Source organism: Chionomys nivalis, chromosome 22 (genome assembly GCF_950005125.1).
Source record: "Chionomys nivalis chromosome 22, mChiNiv1.1, whole genome shotgun sequence".
In the NCBI taxonomy this organism is placed as follows: Eukaryota; Metazoa; Chordata; class Mammalia; order Rodentia; family Cricetidae; genus Chionomys; species Chionomys nivalis.
In genome coordinates, this window is record NC_080107.1 from 19,114,020 (window position 1) to 19,134,809 (window position 20,790).

Consider the following 20,790-nt stretch of genomic DNA (forward strand, 5'->3'; position numbering starts at 1 on the left):
CAGAAGGGCTGATTTAACTTGTAGAGGAGATTTATTTTGCATTTTGCTCAGAATTTGATAGGCTTTTGGCAAGTGTATGAAACAGTCATAGATTTGGCAGTCTTCTGCTAGCAGATTTGAAACGTTCAATCCTTAAGAACTGCTGCATCGTTAGGTTATGCAAAACAGGGTGCAATTTTGTAAATATGCCATCTTGTACTGATTTGACATTTGTTCTATTATCCCAGAATATGCCAAAGGGAGAGAGACCTTCAGATTTAAGCCAAACCTTAACTTGTTTGTGGAGTGCTGATAAAATGTTGACTGCTGTGTGATCTTTAAAGCAGCCAGTGTTGCTTGTGAGGCCTGAGGTAGAGCCCCCTGTCTGGGGTTGATGGGAGCTCTTTGCTTGGCAACTCACGGGTGCAGTTGTTTGATGGATGTACACATGTATAACATCTTATTTAGTGAATTGGATTCAGTTTTTCTTAAATGTTTTCTGTGTCCTCTGCTTGGTATTAATGATGATCCTCCCAAATGGAGCCCTTTATTATTTGTACAGCGTTGATTACAGGAGGAGGCTCCTTGGAGGAAGCCAGTAAGCCCAAGGCAATAGCTTACTGAGTAGCTAAATTGTTACCCTTTAGACCCAGTGACTGCTTGACCTTCTACAGAACCTGTGGACGGTACCGAGCAGCTTGACTGGGATGTCAAGTGATTGTAGAGCATACTGGAGAGGGACTGGAGCTTTGGAGTTCAAATGGCCTGTATTGAAATTCTCCTTCTTTTACTTGTAGAAGTTTGAGCTTGAGGAGGTCACGTTCCCTCTCTGAGCTTCATTTCCCTCTTTAAATAACCAGATATGCCCCCCACCCCCAGAGTCATGAAAGTGATTATAGGAGACTCCCACACCTGCCGTGAAGTGAGCTTTGAAACCATGGCAGCTGCCACCATCCTTATCTTCAGGGAGTAAATTGTCCTTCTGGTTGGTAGATGGCACGGGGGGTAGCTTGGAAATTGTTACACCTCCTGTTTCTCACAGCATTTCCCTACTCTTATCAGCTCCTTCCTTTATTTCAAAAATACAAAGATTTATTTGTTGGAAGGTGGCTGAGGAACCAGCATGATCCAACAAGCAGCTACAGATGGTTCTTCTTGGGGATTGAAGGAAAAGCTCCTCACAGAGATGCTGTGGAATCGGCACTGCCACTGGACCAATCCTTTCCACTTCTCTCTGCCAGACGGTTGCTGGCAGCAGGGCTCTCCGGAAGTTTCTAGCCTCAGGAGAATGCCAACTGCACCACCATTGCATCCTTGCCCATTTATCACTCCCAGCTTCCTTTTTAGTCATTGGTGATAGACTATTCGGTTTGTAACTTAGTCATCCATTTCCTTTTTTATTTCTGTCTCCATGGATAGGCACGGGGGATCATCCAATTTGGGTGGGTTAAAATAGTATAATTAATATCTTCCCGACCATTAATCATATATTGGAGGAATGCATGCATTTTCTTCACTGGCTTTGCATATTTCCGCCGCAGCTTGGAGTGTGCCATACTGTGGGCAAAAGTGTCTTTAATAGAGAAGCCAGGTGGCACAGTGCAGTAGGCAACCGCTCCCCAGTGGCTCCAGAGGCACAGTGACATCCTTGCATTTGAGGGTGCGAGGTGGTTTTCTGCACTGAAAGCCCCAAAGAGGGTGTGCTTCTAGCAGCTGTCCATCTCTCTCATCGGAAGGTCCTTTCGGAGGCTTCTCCCAACGAGCAGGGAAACGTGCGCTGAAATGGCACCCTTCTCTCGCAGCTGCAGGGGAAGCTTTTGTTTTATTTTTCTCTTGCTGCATTAAAGTATTTGTCTTTCTTTCTTTGTAGTGTAATATTGTTAATGTAAAACAATTTGCATCATGACACTTTTATCACAGTTTTCGTCTTTTTCTCAGTATGTTGCATTTCTCACCATGTCTAGTTCATCACAGCTACAGTGTGTACATCACAACATTTATCTTAGGCTCAGGGTTTTACTTGTTTATAAAAATTGTCTTCTTTCAGCCTGTATTCACTCCATTTAAGAAAAAAAAAAAGGCAGCCAGAAACTGTTTTGGTCCAAACTCCAGTAGTTATCACATTCCTTGCTAACTGTCCTGTGTATTTATATGCCTCCTAACTATTACTCTATGTTTCAATGACATTTCTCCATCTCATGGCACAGGGAGGTGGTTGGAGCAGCTTTTGCTGTTCCTGCTGCCAAGAGAGGCAGGCCCATGGGGCTGCTGGAGGTGAGATGAGGCGACAGTTGTATATCTGGGTCGGGTCTGGGGGTTAAACTTAATGATCATCTGTGAGCGAAAGGGGGAATTGAGCTTGTGCAGAAACCAGGTGGCAGGAAGTCAGCACAGGCTGAGCCCGTGACTGGCAGAAGAGATCACTGAGAAGGCTCCTTAAGGGGCCGTGGCCCTGCAACTCAGAAGGGGTCCTGAGTCTTCTCCTCTCACCTGCCCATCTCCAGCTACGTAGATGTGTAAAAATGCATTTTAGGATGGTTTGACTTTATTGTCTCCTCTTGCAGCCAGAATTCTGTGCTATCTTAGGTGATAAATCACTTGCCAATGGGAAAGACACCCTTCACCACTTCCAGGGTTGTTCAGACCACTTTGGCTCAGAAGCCAGAGTACCCACTGTTAGGTACTTCAAGTTCCACGATTTTAACTTTTTATTTCACATTGTTCCTTTGCTGGAGGACAATCAGAAGTCCTTTGCAATTTTAGAAGACAGGACAGAGAAACAGAAAGTAAAGGAGTTTCCCCTAGGCTTGCTCCAGTTTGGACACTTCTTAGGGATGGACTGTGGTACCAAGTTACTTACTTTGTGAATCCGTCTGTTCATATATAGCTCAGGGTTGGCACAGACCTATTTCACACAGGTGTGAGACTTTGATCACACAATGACAGCTAGGATTACTACTGCCATGGTATAGCAGCTGGAAGAGAGCATGATGATGATTAAACCAAGTACAGAATGAGAATATTTTGTGTTCTGTTTACTACATTTGTACTTAACTCTGGAAAAGTAATGTCAATTTTATCAGATAATGCCAGTGCTGAATATTTTATTTGCTCATTTAGTTGATAAGCATTTAGCTATAGATTAGATGCAAGGATAAAAAAACAATATAGGCGAGTCATTTTTCTCATAGACCTTATTATTTAGTTGGATGCAAATGAATGATGTTTGACTCGATAAAAATGAATAGATGCACGAATATAAGGAAGGGGTAGTGTTGTGATGGCCAGAGGCAGGCCTGCACGCATGCTGGATGGATGGATTCAAAATGGATAGATGTATGTGGGACATTCCATCAGATGGAAGTTTATCTAAAACTAAAAAGAACAACTTCTGATGAATTGCAATGTTTATTTGATTCAGAGATTTCGTGTGCTCAGGTTGAGTGGGAACCTGCATACACAGGATGGGGCATTTACTCTGAGCTTACCCAGTCCAGGATGATCCTAGGAACTGTAGTCGATGGAAACAATTTGGGAAACTGCACTGAATTTTTAGACAGTATGTCACTCTCCAGAAATACTGAGTCACAGAATTTTCAGTCAGCATCAACAATTTACTTGAAACAATGCTTCTACCATGTTTCATGGCTCCTACGGCAATGATTCTTCTTCCCATTTTGCAGACTTCAGGACTCAGAGTGCAGCAAGTGTGTCTCCAGCTGCAAAGCTCAGCAGTGTTGAAACCAAAGACTTTAGCATGCAGCCCCGGGCCTTTCTGGCCAGGCCACTAGCACTTCTGACGACAGTATGAAGTGTGCTCTAGTTCTGTTGCTAGACATGTCACTGAAATAGAGACCTTGACTCTGGAAGAACGAGTTGCCTACTTTTGAGTCTGTGGAGATGCCACCACCGCCTCTTCTCTGTGTACCCCATTCCAGACAGGCAAAACAGACCCACTCTTCCCAGTCTCTGGCATTTTCCCTTCATCTCAACATTGCAATCAGACCTAAATTTAAATCATCTGACTTATGCTTGTCAAGTTGTTTTTCTTTCCTCATCCAAGACCTCTGACCTTTAATGTGGAAGTCCCTAGTTGACTCAAACCACAAAATACATCTTTTAACCCTTCATCCTGCCACCCTGGATGGCTTGGGAATAACATTTAACAGCACCATTTTTTTCCTAATATTAAAAATGAGGAAGTATCAAACACCCACTGATTTTCTGAGACTAGCCTTGATCACCTCTTCCCCCCCCCCCCCATATGTTACACTTGCTTAGGTTTTAAACATCTGTTTCCAGAGAGGTAATGTTTGCTTTTCATTTAGAACCTAGCAATGTGGACCAAAGTTCACATGACATATTGCGGAGTATGTTTAGTTGCAAATGCTATGTACAGGCTCTTTGAAATGTAGCATGTATGGCACCATGTGACACATGGTTGCTATGGTAATACACTTTTTGGCTGAACTACAGCAGAAACCCATGGAACATACATTGCTAATATGAGACTCTGCCCTCTGCTAATGCCTAGGACACAGCCAATCTGGGACTCAAGGGGTTTTGCATGCAGCCTAGAGGACAGGTGCCCTCTTGCTACATGTGCAGGGAAGATGTGACATTCTTCCTTTCCAGTCCCGTCTCCCAGGCACAGGGCATGCTGTGCATTCTGCCATGCATGGAGACAGCATTTGCTTGAATATCGGTTTGCTATATTTTGTATCAAAGGGGGCCCCAGCTGAAAACATTTTATTTTGTAAACTGAAGTGAAAAATCAGTTATGGCAGATCCTTTTTTGAATAATGACATTCTTTTTCCCAATTTCAGAATTCAACAGTCATGAGCAGAGCTGAAAATTTTAAACAAGTTCAGTACCTCCTTATTCATGGAACAGCAGATGGTGAGTTTCAGTTAATTAGACTTTTTAGTATCACAGACAGGTTTGCAATTTCACTACTGACAAAACAAAAGCATGAGGGGCAAGACTGTTACATTTACTTCAATAAAACAGTGTTGCTTTCCACAACTCACTTGTCTTGGGCTAAATGGGATGCTGAGTCTTAGGACTTCAGGCGCTTCCTTCTTGTGCTTTCCCCCTCAGTATCTGAATGCTCCAGAGGCTATTAGCTGCTTGTTTATGGCTGCTTTCCCCCTTCTTTCCCGCAGATAATGTTCACTTTCAGCAGTCAGCTCAGATCTCCAAAGCCCTGGTGGATGCTGGTGTGGATTTCCAAGCAATGGTATAATAAGACTTTGTTCAGGGGGAACAAAGTATCTGCTGGGTCTAGTTTCCTCTTGGGGGTGACTTTTTCCCAAGGGCATCACAGAAGATGGGACTGAAGAGGGCTTGATCATTCCAGCGTGAAGTTGGAGATGTGATCTCCTTGAGTCATACGCAGAGTAAATATTAGACAGTTTGAGGTTGAGAAACACAGTATTACATACTCTGGGAGTGTCAAAACACCATTCTTCCATTCATGTGATGGTTCAGCCTCTCCCTGTTGTGATTTGAAAGTAATCACTTATTCCATAAATGTGTGGCAGAGTAATTCTAAAGTGAAACCAGCATGATAATAGCTGAAATGTAAGATCCATTCTGTTATTATGATTACTAGCCATCCTAACAACAGTGGGATATTAATAATCACCAGGCTTCAGTTCTTGCGATTGCTATACAAGCTTTTGTTGAACAACTGCAGGCAATAAGCAGTTAGGCTTGTTTATAAAGTCCGAGATGACTGGGGCTGGTTTTGCCTCTACAGAGGATGTTTGGGGTGTTTAGTCTTCTATATTATAATTTTCAGACCAAATATATATATATATGCACACACAACATGTCTTGCACTAATAATACTATAGTTTAAAACACAGCTTTCTTAACTGTTCTGACTAGAAAACCCTGCCTACCACTCCTAACACATAATTTGCTGTGTGCTCAGTTTCAGTAGTGCCCACTGTCTAGTTTTTTTTTTTTTTAATCTTGTCCTGAGAAAACCTGCTATACCTTTTGGGTCAGATTCTCAGTGGTTGAAGTTTATTTTTTTTCCACTATTCAAAGCAAAATCAGATAATACTTGAGGCATGATTTTAAAATTTAACTTATGTCTCAGTAACATGCATTAGGCTGGCAGTGCCTTCCCAGGCATTTAGTAAGGTATGCGTTTTTATGTGTTTGCCTCAGATTGGAGATTCTTTCTACATAAATGTCACACAGACAGAGCTTTTAATTTCCAGTATAAAATTTAACTGTTGGTAAATAATACATTTGACTTTTGACTTCACTTATGCTATATATATAAAACCTTAACATTTAAATAGATTTTTCTAGCCATTTAGATGCTTATATTGGAAAAATTACTTTAAAAACTATTTATTTTAATACATACTCAAGTGTAGAGAAATTTAATTATTGCTAGCACCCATTAAAATAGTATGCCTGCTGGTATAAACCTTCCCATTTATGTTGTGGTTTTAAGTGACCTTCGAGTCGCATTTGAAAGTTGATTTAGGTATTTTAATTAGAATATACCTGTGTTTAAACTCCTATGCAGTCAATCCAAATGCATAATGGATTTTCTCAGTACCTGAAAAAGAGGACCAGAGACTTCTCAGGTCTTGAAAAGCTCTGGGGAAGAACTAGACACCCTCTTCGACCACACTTCAGTTTATAAACTGTCCCCATTTAACACCATGCGGGAGTTCCCTTGAGTTTTTCCTTTTAAAATCCAGCCGCCATCCTACTTGTGACCTGTTTCTCTCTGCAGTGGTACACAGACGAAGACCACGGCATCGCCAGCAGCGCAGCTCACCAGCACATCTACACCCACATGAGCCATTTCCTCCAACAGTGCTTCTCCTTACAGTAGCCCGGCAAAGCTCCTGCAGCTTATTTAAAAACACGTTTGTTCTCATTATCTCAAAGCTGCACTGTCAAGATGACGATCTCAATAATGTTCGCACTGAGAAATTCCAGGCTGCTTCCCAGTTTCATACCTGCAGTCCTAAGCAAGGATGTCTGTCTTTACAACAGATTATACCTTACAGCCATTTGGATTTTTCACTTTGTTTTGTTTATCATTTCAAATTATTTCCACATCAGCTGCTGAAACAACAAATATAAATTATTTTTACAAGAGCTCTGCATAGATTTCCTGAGAAGAATTTCATTTTTTTTTTCCCATACTAGACTGGTCCAAATCTTGTTCCCTTATTTAAGGGGCTGACAAGATGTGGGCAATGATGCCATTAGGGCAGGGTGAGGAGATTACAGAGTATGGCTAGAAATGCAGGTCCAAGCATACCCACCCACCCAGGCTACTGTCAGCTCGCCTCAAGAAGTGCTGTTCACTGCCAGACTGGCACAGGTTTCTGAGAAAGACTTTTCAAACAGTCTCAGGAAATCATATATGCAAAGCGCTGACTTCTCAGTAAAACCACAGCAGTTGAATAGACTCCAAAGAAATGCAAGGGAAACTGCCAGCAATGCAAGGCCCCCAGGTGCCAGTTACGGCTATAGGTGCTACAAAAACACAGCAAGGGTGATGGGAAAGCATTGTAAATGTGCTTTGAAAAATCACCGACGGTTCCTAGTGAAAAGAGGCAGCTTGGAACATATCAACTTGCCCTGTTAAAAGTTGAAAATATTTGTGTCACAAATTCTAACATGAAGGAATGCTTGCATCAGTTTTTCTTCATTTCTTTGAGCATGTTAATTAAAATATTTTAACTTCATTGGCTTTTTAATGGAAAATGAACGAGAATGGTGTGTGCTATTATTTCTATTCTCCACACTAGAATTCTGCCTGGTCATTTAGTAAATATGCTTCTGTTTTTCAGAGGTAATGGGTTACATCGTGAATCAAACTTAAACGGCATTGACATATGGACACATTTGTTCAAAGGTTCTTGTTTAACTTGTTAGAAATCCAAGGCTGTCTTGTAAACATGGAAGGAATTCAGCTTTTTTTTTTTTTTAAAAAAAAAAAACACTTAGATACATAAAATGTTTAAAGTTAAATAATTCATAAGGGTTTATCTAATACCCATGAAATTTCAATTCTCATACTTAATACTTAGCTTTTAAGAAATCAGTTAATAATGATAATGATGTGGTCATTCATATACTATGGAAGACATAATTTAATTTAATCCAGGAAAGCATGTGGGATTCACACATGAGAACAAATACATCAACAAAGTCATTTGGTAGCTCCGAAGCTGTGTCCTTCCAGGGCTTTGTGTTTGTTTTGTCTTGGGTCTTTTTTTTTTTTCTTTTTTTTTTTTTTTGAGGGGGACATAACAGAAAGAAAGCATAGATTTCAGAAACTGAATTTGACTTAACAATGTTTGAATAACCTAGAAAATATGATGTTTTGTTTCAATTATTTGTAACAAGCTACATTTTAAAAATGGGCTCACATTTAAATGCAGACCATTTGCTAAGCAAAATTATCACAGACAGGTAAGCCTGCAGCATAAACTCGAAACCTGGCAGAAATGGAAACCATCTATCACTTCAAAATGAGAGTAGAGGCTCATGAGAACAATGCACAGAGAGAGTGAAATCAGCTTTGATACTGTCTCCAGGGCACAGCACTGGCTCGTTTCATCTTATTTAACTCTCAAGTCCCACTCTTCACCTGAAAGCACCACTGATGCTTAGCCCTGTAGGTTCCTGGCCATTATCTTTGTTTGAATATAGCTCAGTCACATGTGTAGCAGGACCAATCTGCAAGGTCCTAGCAAGGAACAGAGGTAACACATGTTCCTGACAATATGAAAACATAAAAGCAAATTAAATAAAACTATCCTTTGTGAGTTCATTAATCTAAACCACATTATATAATAATCCAGGTTTGTATTAATATTTCTCATGATTGTGTAATGTTTATATAATGCCCAAACCATGAATTTTTTGTTCATTTCTAAATGTGTTGTTTCTGGAGCCTGAGGTTATAAAAATATCACAGCACACATTTTTCAGGCAATGAGGGTTTCAAATGGTGATAATGTGAATAAATTCAGTTTTTATTTGACGCTCATAGGAAGAATTTTACTGTTCAATAAGAGTTGCAAATTAGATAAAGAAGCTAATACATAAATAATAGATAAACTTAAGGGTAAGTTTGAGACACACAAGAACTAGCAATGTCTCTACAATATACAGACAAGTCTCTTATGGGCACATGCAGCCTCTGGAAGCTTTCCTTCACAAACTGTGCTCAGAGCGCTCCAGCGCCCAGGGGCACATGTGCTAAAGGAACTGAGCAGCAGTTCATGACCCAGGATGGCCCCGTCTGTGTCACTCTGGGCACTGTGTTTCTTGATCCGAGTATTAGCAGCCCCACTTCTTGGCACCTACTGCTTTTGCTCTAAGTTGGGGTGAGAATACTGACTTATAAGACTACTAGATTTGTACAATATTTAAGATTCAATAAATTCTAAGTGAAAAAACATACCAAAACACAAGCATTTTTTTCCTAAAATAATTCTGCTGTGCCAACTTTATGACATTATTTCAGCAGTATTTTCACATACGTCCTGAGTGACCTGAAGCATAGATTCAGGATGTTTTTGGGGATACAGATGGCTGAGAGTGAAACACAAATGGGGCTTATAAAGCATAGCATCATGGGCTACCCCATAAAAATCTCAGAGCCTGGTATTACCAAGACCACTGTGAAGCTCAGTAGCATTTGATCATCTCTCTGAATGTCATATTTCTCTGACAATATTAACATTTAAGTCCAAGAATTTGAGTTACTGGGAAGAAAATATTTTTATGGCTATTGAGAAGGGTATCTTTCAATGCATACAGAGTAGTGGTTTTCAGCCTCCTTAATGCTGCGGCCCTTTTATACCGTTCTTCATGTTTTGGTGACTCCAAACTATAAAATTATATTTGTTCCTGCTTCATAACTTTAATTTGCTACTATTGTGAACCATAATGCAAATATCTGTGTTTTCTGATGGTCTTAGGTTACCCTTGTGAAAGGGTCATTCAACCCCCAAAGGGGTCATGACCCTAGGTGGAGAACCATTGGTAAAGGCTACAACTGTCAATAACTTAAGCAGAAGTCCTTATTCTACATGGTCTTTCTGAATCAATTCTCCAAGATTATCAAATTCCTTAAAAAGCATCCATTATGACAGTGGGATTATTCAATATTCAACACTGTGACTGTTCAACAATGAAAATCCTTATCCCCATCTCTCTGTGTCTAAAGGGGATGGGTTCTAGATGCCCCTTTGGATAGAGGTACCCCAAATTCAATGATCTTGGAAAGTGGCATATACTATAAGGAAATGAAAGCTTGTCTTCCTTAATACTTCAAATTACCTCCAGACTCCTATAATATCCAGGACAATGTAAGAAAATGCTATGTATCATAGTGAAAGAAACGGTAAGAGGAAAAGAAAATACATGTTGATGCAGACATACTTGTAGAAATATTTTGATCAGGGATTGTTTGAATCCTCAGATGCAAGACATGTGGAGGGATGGGCCTCTGTAAGTTACTTCCATACAAAATCATCATTTCGTGATTTGTGAGCAACAAAATGTATTTCATTGATGAGTTTTGGTTCCAATGTTATCACAGAGAAAGTGATGAAGAAACTATAGTATATCGAGAAGAAATGGAACTCAATCTGATTCTGGTTCTAAGAAAACACCCTATAGGGATGAGCAAAACCCTTTCTCACCTCATACTTGAGATATAGTGCCCTTCAGCTGAAATCAGACATGCAGGGTAAGATGATCAGCAGTTGTGACAAACGTAGCATTTTAGGGACATTATTCAGCCTCTCTGAATTCAACTCCACTTGAGCCCTAAAAGAGTAAAAACTTCCTACGTCAGAACTGCTGTTTGGCTGAGATTTACATACAAGTAGTGCCTAGTATCTTCTTTCCAGTTTTTTTCTTCCTAGCTGCAGTATTTTGCTGTTTTTCCTACCTTTGTGGCTGCATACATTGCATAGATTCTGGTCTTAAACTTCCATGTTCTCATGTGTTAGATCTATGTCGTATCCAATATGCACTGCTGGTTTCTCTATTTTCATAAAACTTAACTGAACAACAGCATTTTCTGAAACATTTTACTTATGCTTCTGGAACAACTTCTGCTGTTTGGTAAATATCAGAGCAAAGAATTAGACCCTACGGAGTTAACAGGGACGGTTAAGACACCATTACCATCAAGGGACTTATTAACAAATGGAGGAATGAGGTTGTCAGGCAGAAATGTATGACTCCACATAAAAAAGGAAGTGGACATGGATATAAGCTCAGTCCACAATAAGAAGAAATGAGGTCATTAGGGCTAAAGAGAAGCAGAGCATCTAAATATGCCCAGGAAAGAATCAGAAGTCATTTCTGATTATTAACCACAACCATCCTCTCAAAATAATTATAGAGACCATATGACTTTCATAAAACTTTCAGAAGGTTGCTATTTCATTTTTAAAATGACTGTACCTGCCTCCCAAGTGCTGATTTTATAGATGTTTGCTACCCAGATGGTATTTTATTGTATTTCCTTACTGGATATACAAGATAGACATATTGAAAAGTTAGAAATCAGTCTGTCAATGATAGGAAAGGATCTCAGGATAAAATGGGCTCTAGCTGGACAGAAACAGAGAGGGCAGTTAAGAAAGGAAGCAGAGTCAGTCTTCACTCACCCTAAAAGATCCGGAAGTCATCACTGAAGTGTCTCTATCAGACTCTGAGTTTGAGCTACCCCCCATAGCTAGAACAACCCTGAACAATAACTGCTGGAGATCTCACCACTCACAATTTCAAGTGATACTACAGAGCTATAGTACTAAAAAAAGCAGGGTATTGGCATAAAAATAGACATTTTGATCAATAGGATCATACTGAAAACCAGACATAAATCTACATACCTATGGACATACACACTGGAAAATGACATCTTCAACAAATGGTGGTCAAACTGGATGTCTGCAGGTAGAAGTCTGAATCACCCCAAAAAAGATATTTAGAAAAATAAACATGGATGCTGTTAAGTAGGGGCAATTAATTACAAGCAAGCCTACTAGTCAAGAGGTATTCTCCAGCAGGCAGAGTTCTGAATACAGTCTTCCCAACAATCTACTGACGGCCACAGAAGAACTGAGGTTCCATTTGACCTCTCCAGCAGACTTAAAGGGTACATGTGGGGAACGTCTTCTCCACACAGGTAAAAGCAGGCATTCATGAGCTCTACTAGTGTGATCCTACTAAGGAGCTTTTCACTTGCCATAGAGATAACATCACCCATGCCTTATTCTGTGGGGAAAGGAGCATGTGCAACCTTACAAACTTCTCATTCTCTTCTGTTCATGAAGTTCAAGTTGTTTGAATTGTGTTTAGGTCACAAATGATTTTTAACAGTGGGAATGTCTTAATTTAAATATTCTTAGACCATTATAATGCTTTACCTGATTTATTGGTTAATATGAAGGAAAATTAAAGACAGGACACATTGCACACACTTTAAAATAAGCATGAAAATTAGTTAGGATAAATATTTATTTCCACATAACATTTCTTAGTTTTGAAAAACACAATATCCTAGTCACATTTACACATTACTTAAACATTGCAATAAATTACATTCGAGATATTCAGTAATTTTGACCAGGATTCTGAAATTAGGAGTAAATATATATAATACTACATTTTCTTATATTTTATATAATTTCAAAATATTAAGATTAAGATAGAGATAGCATTAAAATTCACAGAAGAACAAAATTACTATAAAAATACTCAGAAATACAGAATTTCATAGGATGATTGCTTTTCAAACCAGTGATCATATGGAGGTTTTAACTCACTGATAGTTTTGAACAGAGCAGGGGCTGCTATGTGGAGACCCTAGGGGACTGCTTTTGGATTGAAAAACAGTGAGGATGTTAATGGAGCGTGGGTCACAGCACACACGTGTGCAGCAGATAGTTTCACATTTGTCTTCACCATTTATAAATACAAACTTCACTAACTGCAAAGTCTTCTCTTAATTTAGCTCGTATTTCATTAAAAAATGGATCCTGAAAAGATTGTGAGAAATTTCTTTTTCAAAAGATATCAAAATGTTATGGTTAATGTAGGCCTGCTTTTTTTTCACCTTCATGAGCTTCCTAATAGAGGAATTTGCCCAATTATGTGCACTTCCATGGAGTGCACAAAGTTTACAAAAGCCACAGGCCTCTGAGTTTTTCTAAATTTGGACATTGAAAGATTATAAGGTTGTCAATTATTGATAGTCTTTAGGAACTAAGAATCCTCTGAAATTTCATTTTTAGCAACTCACATTTATCTAAAATTAAATGAATCTTATATTTAGCCATACTCAAAAATCCATAACTTCCTTCCTATTTCAATAAGCTTAGTAAAGTTGGATTGTTTCATATGGACTGAAATATTTACATCACCTTCTCTAACAGAATCTGAATTTTAGTTCAAAGATTGTTTCCCCACAACATGCATTTAATTAAAATGTGGAAAAGAACTTGCAAAACCAGTTACAGCTGGATACCTGTTGGTCTAACATGACAACGTGACAGGGAACAACTGTAAGCAGAACATGACTGTTAACAGCAGAACAGCTGTACAAGGATGTATTTCCTATGCGATGATTCACTGTGTGGCATTCCAAAAGTATCTCTGTCATAGGTGTATCTGGGAAGCGACTATTGTCAATGGGAGAGAAATTCAGTAACACTTTTCTGGTAAAGACTTAAAGAAAAAAATCTCACAAAACTCTTCAATCTCTCTAAGCATTTCATAGACGCCTAGTACACTTGACCACGTGGGTAAAACACAATTCTAAGCAAACACTACAGGGCTCTCCTGCAGTATGACTTCTAAGAAGGTATGAACAGGTTTCTTTCTCTAATAACTTGAAGTATCAGTTAGTTATTAAGTATTAAATGCATCCTATGAAGTCAGGAAATACATAAATACAAGTGTTACAAATGCTTTCAAAGCAACCTTTTGATTGGGGCCTTTCAGAACAAGTCACTAATGCTAAGGCATAAAAAAGTTAAAAGTAAGACTACCTTTCCAAAAGTCTTCTGAATAAAATTATCAGGCATCTTCCGGTTGCTAAGGTAGGAAAATACAAACTAGGTAAACACCCCTTGTTTGAAGAACACTTTGCTCTCATGATGCCGACACTGAGAACGCTGTGTTGGTGGAGGTCTCACAGCAATGACACGGAGGACTCTTGCATTAGCTACTGTATCTGCTCACGAGGGGGTCACCTGCTCAGAGGAGGTTAAACACAGAAATGGAGGAAGCGTTGCGCTACTTACAGTGTGGAGGTGGATTTGGGATAGGAGACAGGATTTACAATACATGATCAAAGCAGCTTTATTAATGATTGTGACACTTCTCATCTACATATGTAAAAATAAATTGAAGACCAAGTCATAGACAAGTCTCCCTGTCAACGCCTTTCCCGGAGTCAGCTTTCTTCTCTTTTCGGCTTTCAGTGCTAAAGGGGGAGGAGAAAAAAAGGGAGAAATTTACCAATATAATCCAGCTTGGTTACTGTGAGATTTGTTTTCTTTTCTTTAGACACAAAACCCATCAACCCCAAAGAAATACAAGAGTTCTTAGGCATTGCTCTCTCATGCTGTAACACAGACACACAGCAGCAATTAAATCCTCTGCGCTCTGTGAGCTAGAAATCAAGAACTGCAGAGAGGGGGAAATTCAAAAACAGACACCGAGAAACAAAAAAACAGATATTTCCAAACGGTTCTAAAAGCATGCAAGATTAATACACGGCCCTCATCTGGGAAAATGAACAATTGACGGTTGGTGAAAATGCCAGCCATGCTCCACACTAAGGTAACGTAAGACTTAATGACAATTACGTTGATAATGTGACTACCATTTTTGTTGAGTTATCTGCAATATTTTCACCATTTTGTATTTGGAAGTCTTCACTGAGGGAGAGTAGTGCTCAAATGGATGAAGCTTAGAAGGAAAGTGTGTACTTCCAGAAGGGCAACACTCTTCTTCCTCTAGTGCTCCTGGGGCCTGGCAAAGTCTCATGCACTCAAGGTCTCTCTGCAAACCCACCCCCATTTATGGCATAAAGAACAACATACAGCCAGCCTCTGAGACCCTAAACTAGAAGAATCAACATACTTTTCACTGTTAACTTTGGCCCTTAATACACATCAATGAAATAGTGGAAGGTGGAAGCACTCTTGGTTTTACAACTGTTCTCTGGGTAATAAAAGAACCAAGTTATGTTTTCTATGGGGTTTTCTGAGCATCTTTCTTAGTGGTCAATAACTTAAACATATTCTAAGAGTGTGCTTTTAAAATTGTTTTTTCTCCAATTCAAGCTAGAAACAGCCCTCTCAGTTGTCACCACCACCCGGCGCCATCAGGTAAGAAGTGCTGGAGCTTCTGCCATCTGTGGCACGCTGCCAGCACTGAGAGCTGGTGTGAGTGAGTGTCTATGGCACCCGGGTTTATGCCTGCCACACTTCTCAACACATACTCCTTACAGGTCAGAGCAAAGCAACTTTTTTCCCTTTTCTTTTCTCCTTTCGTGAGAAGAGATGACAGTGTGCACATGATGTGTCGGGCGCCTTAATTCTGTATTTTTAACTTCTCTATCTGTATGACTCACTTTTTCTACTTTAAGTTCTTTTACATGACAAATGTCCGCCATTCTGTTTTTCAAATTAACTTGTCTTTGGACGTCACTTGTCCCCACCTCTTCTGTCAAACAAAGCCAATAAGGCCCAACAGAACTGGGTGGAGGTGTGGGTGGATGCCCATTCTCACCTCCCAGAGCTAAGGGAGGTGTGTGACCCACAGCCAGTGATTTAATCTCTCTGGACTGGCTTCCTTCAACACTAAATTGAGCTTTGGACCAGATGGCCTCTGAGTCTTCTTGTAGCTCACTTCTGAAATACTGATTCTGGTATTCCTGTTTCTAATATACTCTGTCTTTTGGAAAATTGGATGTTGTATCCTATCTATATGAGACTTGGTAGGGAAGAGGTATAGTGGTCTCTGCTCTAGCATTGAGACTTAAGTATCACATAACTTCTTGATAAATACCTTACTTCTCAATGGTCAGTGACACAATTTGTCACTAAGTAGCGAAGGTAGACAGAGAGAGAGAGAGAGAGAGTCAGAGAGAATATCAACTAGATTCACAGATAAGCCTTCTCTTTATCTGCTTTAATTATATTTGCCTTTTATGTCATAAAACAATCACTTGCTAAATGACTATTTTAATAAAATAATTTGGGGAGGCAGAAGTATTCCAATCTGCTCAAGACTGCTATGAAAATGTTTCTTTGGATTTTCTAACTGTATGATGATCTCCCCGTCTCTCTCTCTCTCCCCCCGCCCCGGGGTTTCTTACTACATCTATTTTTCTAAATGCTAATCAACTAAACTTTCATTTAAACAAACACATATCACATGTGTACTATTTCTTACTATAATAAATAAATATTGTCAGGTATTCTAGGAAGATCTAGGAATATACGATATATAAAATTATTCTTATAGGTCAGTCCTGAAAACATATGCACAAGTAGCATACAGACTTATCATGTTCAGGTTGCATTTGTTTTTTTTAGAAATATATATGTATATAGTAATTATTAATGAAAAAAGAGGCCATGAATTTAAAAACAAGCAGAGAGAGAGAAGTACACAAGAGTTTGTAAAGAAGGATGGGGAAGGGGAAAATGATACAATCATATTATAGTCTCAAAAAAATAAGATAACTAAAAACATAAAAAGAAGAAAGTGATATTTCAAGAATGAGCAAAAAGTAGACCACTATTGACATGCTACTGAGAAATCTATGAGGAAGTTTCTTCCATGGACTCAGATATTGCTCTGAACAGCACTTGTCTAGTAGCTTGGGAAAGGCCTAAGAGATCACAGCAAAGGAGGAGTCTCCATAATAGGAGGAGGTTGTGGGGAGTACAGAGGAAAGGTAGAAAGAGTAGTAGCCATCCTGGTAGTTCTTCATGCATCAATGGGTATGAATGGCCCCACTCCCAGCACAAGCAAGAGTCCCATGACTTAATAAATAAAAGAGAAGACACAGTAGGAAGGTAGAGAGATGAAAGTGGATCAGGAAGGAGTTTGGGGAAAGATGGAGGCAAATATGCTAAAAATACATTGTATGAAATCCTCAAAGAATTCATTAGAATATTTTTAAGATCACTGAAAATGCTCCTTTTCCCAGCATCTATAGGTGTCACTGCAAGAAATGTTCTTAGGAGTCCATTGTGCAGTAAATGTGGTTTTGGAGAGCCCTATTTTTATCATACTGTATGGGGAGCTCTGGAGGCAACCCACTGAACAAGAAGAAATCAATTGGTGCCTACAGAGAGCCTTCACACCTATGTTCTAGAATCTTTGGTACAGGAACATACTCTGCAAGCAAAAGAGAAATATAAACACCAATCCACCCACAAACGCTCTGATCTACAACGGTGTCCTTTCTGCAAGATATGCTAGGGAATGACGGCACAAAGCCTATGGAAGTAACCAACCAATATATGATTTGGCTGAAGGTTCAATCCATGAGATGCAACCCATATCCAACACTGCTTGGGTGAACAAGAACCTAAACCTAGATATCCAAGGGACCTAGGCTAAAACAAAACACTACCGTCCAAAAGAAAAAACAGTAATAAAGTGACTCCTAATGACATTCTTCTATAATTATGTTGTATAATTATATAATTATCCATATAACTAGATAAACTATAATTATTTTATTATTAAAGAAAAGAAACTATGGGGAACTACCCAGTAAAACTCTATCTCAAAAATTAAAACAAACAAAAAAATCAAAGAAATGTTTTTTAAAAAAGCAAAACAAGGTGTAAGAGAGTTGGTTCTGTGGCTAAGAGCATTAGTATAGGTATTGTTCTTGCAAAGAACCCAAGTGGGGTTTCCAGCACCTATATAAAGTGGCTCACAACCACCTGTAACTCAATTTTGAGAGAAACCAATGCCTTCTTGATTCCTTGGGGACCCACACTCATAAGCATATCTCTACACATTGACACACACATAATTAAAAGTAATATAAACTGAGTCAGAGATGATTGAGCATACCTTTGATCCCAGAACTCAGGATCAAAGACAGAACTCTGTGAGTTCTAGGAGAGCCTAGTCTACATATCAATTCCAGGCCAGTTAGACTACATAGTAAGAACCTGTCTCAAATGATGATGATGATGATGGTTGTGGTAGTGATGATGGTGGTGGTGATAATGATGATAAATCTTTTAAAAATCAAAACAAAAAATGGAAACAGTCTAAGTGTGTAAAAGTAGGAAATAAATTATATTACAGCTAAGTAATATATATTTTTCACAAAGTTAAATATGGTTTGTAAAATATTAATCACACATTGCTAATGAAAAATTATGAAAGAACAAGTACATTATGAGATCACCTTTGCAAATTTAAAATATCTATGAGTAGATGGAATCCTTGAGATTATTAATGACAGTTGACACAGAGGAATTACACACAAGTAACACAATTAAGGCAGAATAGTTGTAGAAGAGCCAGGCTACCCACTAATTAGCCTGTTCAGAGCAAGGTACAAATTTTAATGGCTCCTTGCTACAACGTCCTACAGTGCCAGCTTAAGCAGCCACCTTTTCTGCAGGATACAAATGACTCACAGAGTATTTACTGTGATTTAAAGGGTATCTTACTGGATTCACTGTTTTTTTTTCTTAAAGTAATTCTTACACAGCATATTAAGAAAATAGGAAAATATTTTCCTATCCTTTTGGTAATTTACACCCTATAAGTCTTTTCCAGATCAAGATAAGTTGGGCTAGTCTTTGGAGTGACAAGGAAGAGCTCCCCAGGAGCATCTTATCCCTCCTAACTTGCTTGAAAGAGTATTCACAAGTACAAGATATAGTAGCTTGGAGTACTGAGTGCCTGCATCCAGTTTTTACTCACAGTTTTTTAGACTTTAAGTCTTTGAGTTTGAAAGTTATTTACTAGAATTTTATAATTTAATGTATTTCTTGCTAGTTACCAAGCAAGGCAATCAAATGATGAAGATAAGTTCACATGCATTAAAAAATAAAGGGATGCTGTAGAGGAGCTTGTCATGTGTGCATAGCACTTTCAACCAGGACCAAAGCATAGACCTTCCAGATGAGCTAGAATTGTCGTCGGCTCCTAGCTTCTACGTCTCGTCAAACTAAATACTGTATTTCCAAAAACAAAACGTGAACAAAACACTGATGAGATACTGCTATGTGTTTACTTGAAGATTCACAGAAATCATCACATTATAAAACCTTTTCTCAACCCAAAGAAAAAACAGGAAGATTTTGCACGATGGACCCATGTAATTCAGAATGAGAAGCATCTGAAGTCTCAAAGTCCCCGCCCAGTGCCCGTGACTGACATTTGACTTTGAGCCTATCAACCTGGATTTCAGATTTTAAAATAAATTGGACTCAAATTTTCCTCCTACTACTCTGATTTTCTTTCAGGAGTTCTGACAAACATAAAATTACTGCAAGGATGATCAAAGGGACTATAGCAAGAATTTTGAAGAGAGAAAGCTAAATTAATGGTTTAGAAAGAGTATTACTGCTACTTAACCAAAGCAAGGGAATACAAGCTGGTTTTGAGTCCTTGTTCAAAGACACCATTCAAAACTCTTAGCAATACCTTATGAAGAAACTTTTATCAAATTCCTTTGGTCTAAGTTTTAGAAAAATTTAGAGTCAGGCAATCAGAGGAATTTAGTCAAGCAATGAAAGAGGAAAAGTGGGGGAGAGGGCGGAACAGCCACCCCAGCTTGTGGGGTGATGATGGTTGCTGCCTTGTTTACTCTGCTTGCTACAGAGATGACACTGAAGCAGCATGCCATTTTGGGGCGACAAAACTAGCAGTAGGAGGTTTTCCCCCAAGACTAATGTAGTCTCTCTCTAGCCCATGGCTTCAATTATGTCTCACGAAGCTTGCAAGTTTGCATATATCACAGCAGCATTTGCAATTTTCAAAATTAAAGGAACAAATTTTCTTTTCCCAATCTAGAAATTTGATGGTATTATTTTCTAAGTGTGACTCTGTAAGCTCTATTGTTTGATACGTGATTCATTCGTATGCTTTAAGGGGAAAAAATGTTTCCTCATATTTCAGAGCCCCTCAAAGAACTGATTAGATAGAAGACACCATAAAAATCAGTCTTACATTGGACTGGAGTCCAAGACTCTCCAGGCCTTTTGCCTCCCCAAAACTCACACAGATGACATAGGCTGACCAGGTCTTCAGAAGACACCATTTAACATAAGGAAATGCAACCAGGGATAGGTTTGAGGGAAAAGGTCTTACCTTTGGGGAATCAGCTTCTAGAGTGATTAGGAAGGGGAGCTTATGACAAAAAAATTTAATATAAAAATTAAGTAAAAAAAGTTAATGTAAGGTTATAAAATAAATAAATTAAATCATTATACCATCCCCAAACATCAACCACTTTCTAGAGAAGCAAAACTAGCATAACATGGGGTTTTCTTCTTCTGAGCAGCATCTAAGATGGCTGCATGCTAAGATCCACACTCATTTGTAAGTCCTGGAAAATCCAGCAGAAAATACCAGGACTCTCTTGCTGTTTCAAGACACACTCTTCCCTCAGCATGCACTTAAAGTCACCAGCACAGCTCCGGGACTGCTCACGCGTCCACAGACAGATGATAATGGGTGGATGTTCAGGGTAAGGTTAGGGAAGTTTGTCAGGGACTTGAAAACAGGAAACGAGA

At 39.0% G+C, this 20,790-nt stretch overlaps 2 protein-coding genes across 8 annotated transcripts in view; one reads left to right on the forward strand and one right to left on the reverse strand.

Annotated features, from left to right (window-relative positions):
• Dpp4 (dipeptidyl peptidase 4) overlaps window positions 1–7,912 on the forward strand; it is a 78,595-nt gene extending 70,683 nt beyond the window's left edge. The window contains exons 25-27 of the mRNA XM_057754952.1: window positions 4,807–4,879; window positions 5,146–5,219; window positions 6,744–7,912. Coding sequence (XP_057610935.1) covers window positions 4,807–4,879; window positions 5,146–5,219; window positions 6,744–6,845 — 249 coding nt within the window. The 3' untranslated portion in view covers window positions 6,846–7,912. The remainder of the gene's footprint in view (window positions 1–4,806; window positions 4,880–5,145; window positions 5,220–6,743) is intronic.
• A 4,588-nt stretch (window positions 7,913–12,500) lies between these two features.
• Window positions 12,501–20,790, reverse strand: part of Slc4a10 (solute carrier family 4 member 10) — a 220,683-nt gene continuing 212,393 nt past the window's right edge. For 5 of the 7 annotated variants that reach the window (XM_057755058.1, XM_057755053.1, XM_057755052.1 and 2 more), the window contains one exon: window positions 12,501–14,483. In XM_057755058.1, the coding sequence (XP_057611041.1) occupies window positions 14,417–14,483 (67 nt within the window). In that variant the 3' untranslated portion in view covers window positions 12,501–14,416. Of the gene's footprint in view, window positions 14,484–20,365; window positions 20,405–20,790 lie in introns of all 7 variants that reach the window. The other 2 variants (XM_057755056.1, XM_057755055.1) reach the window with 2 other exon arrangements.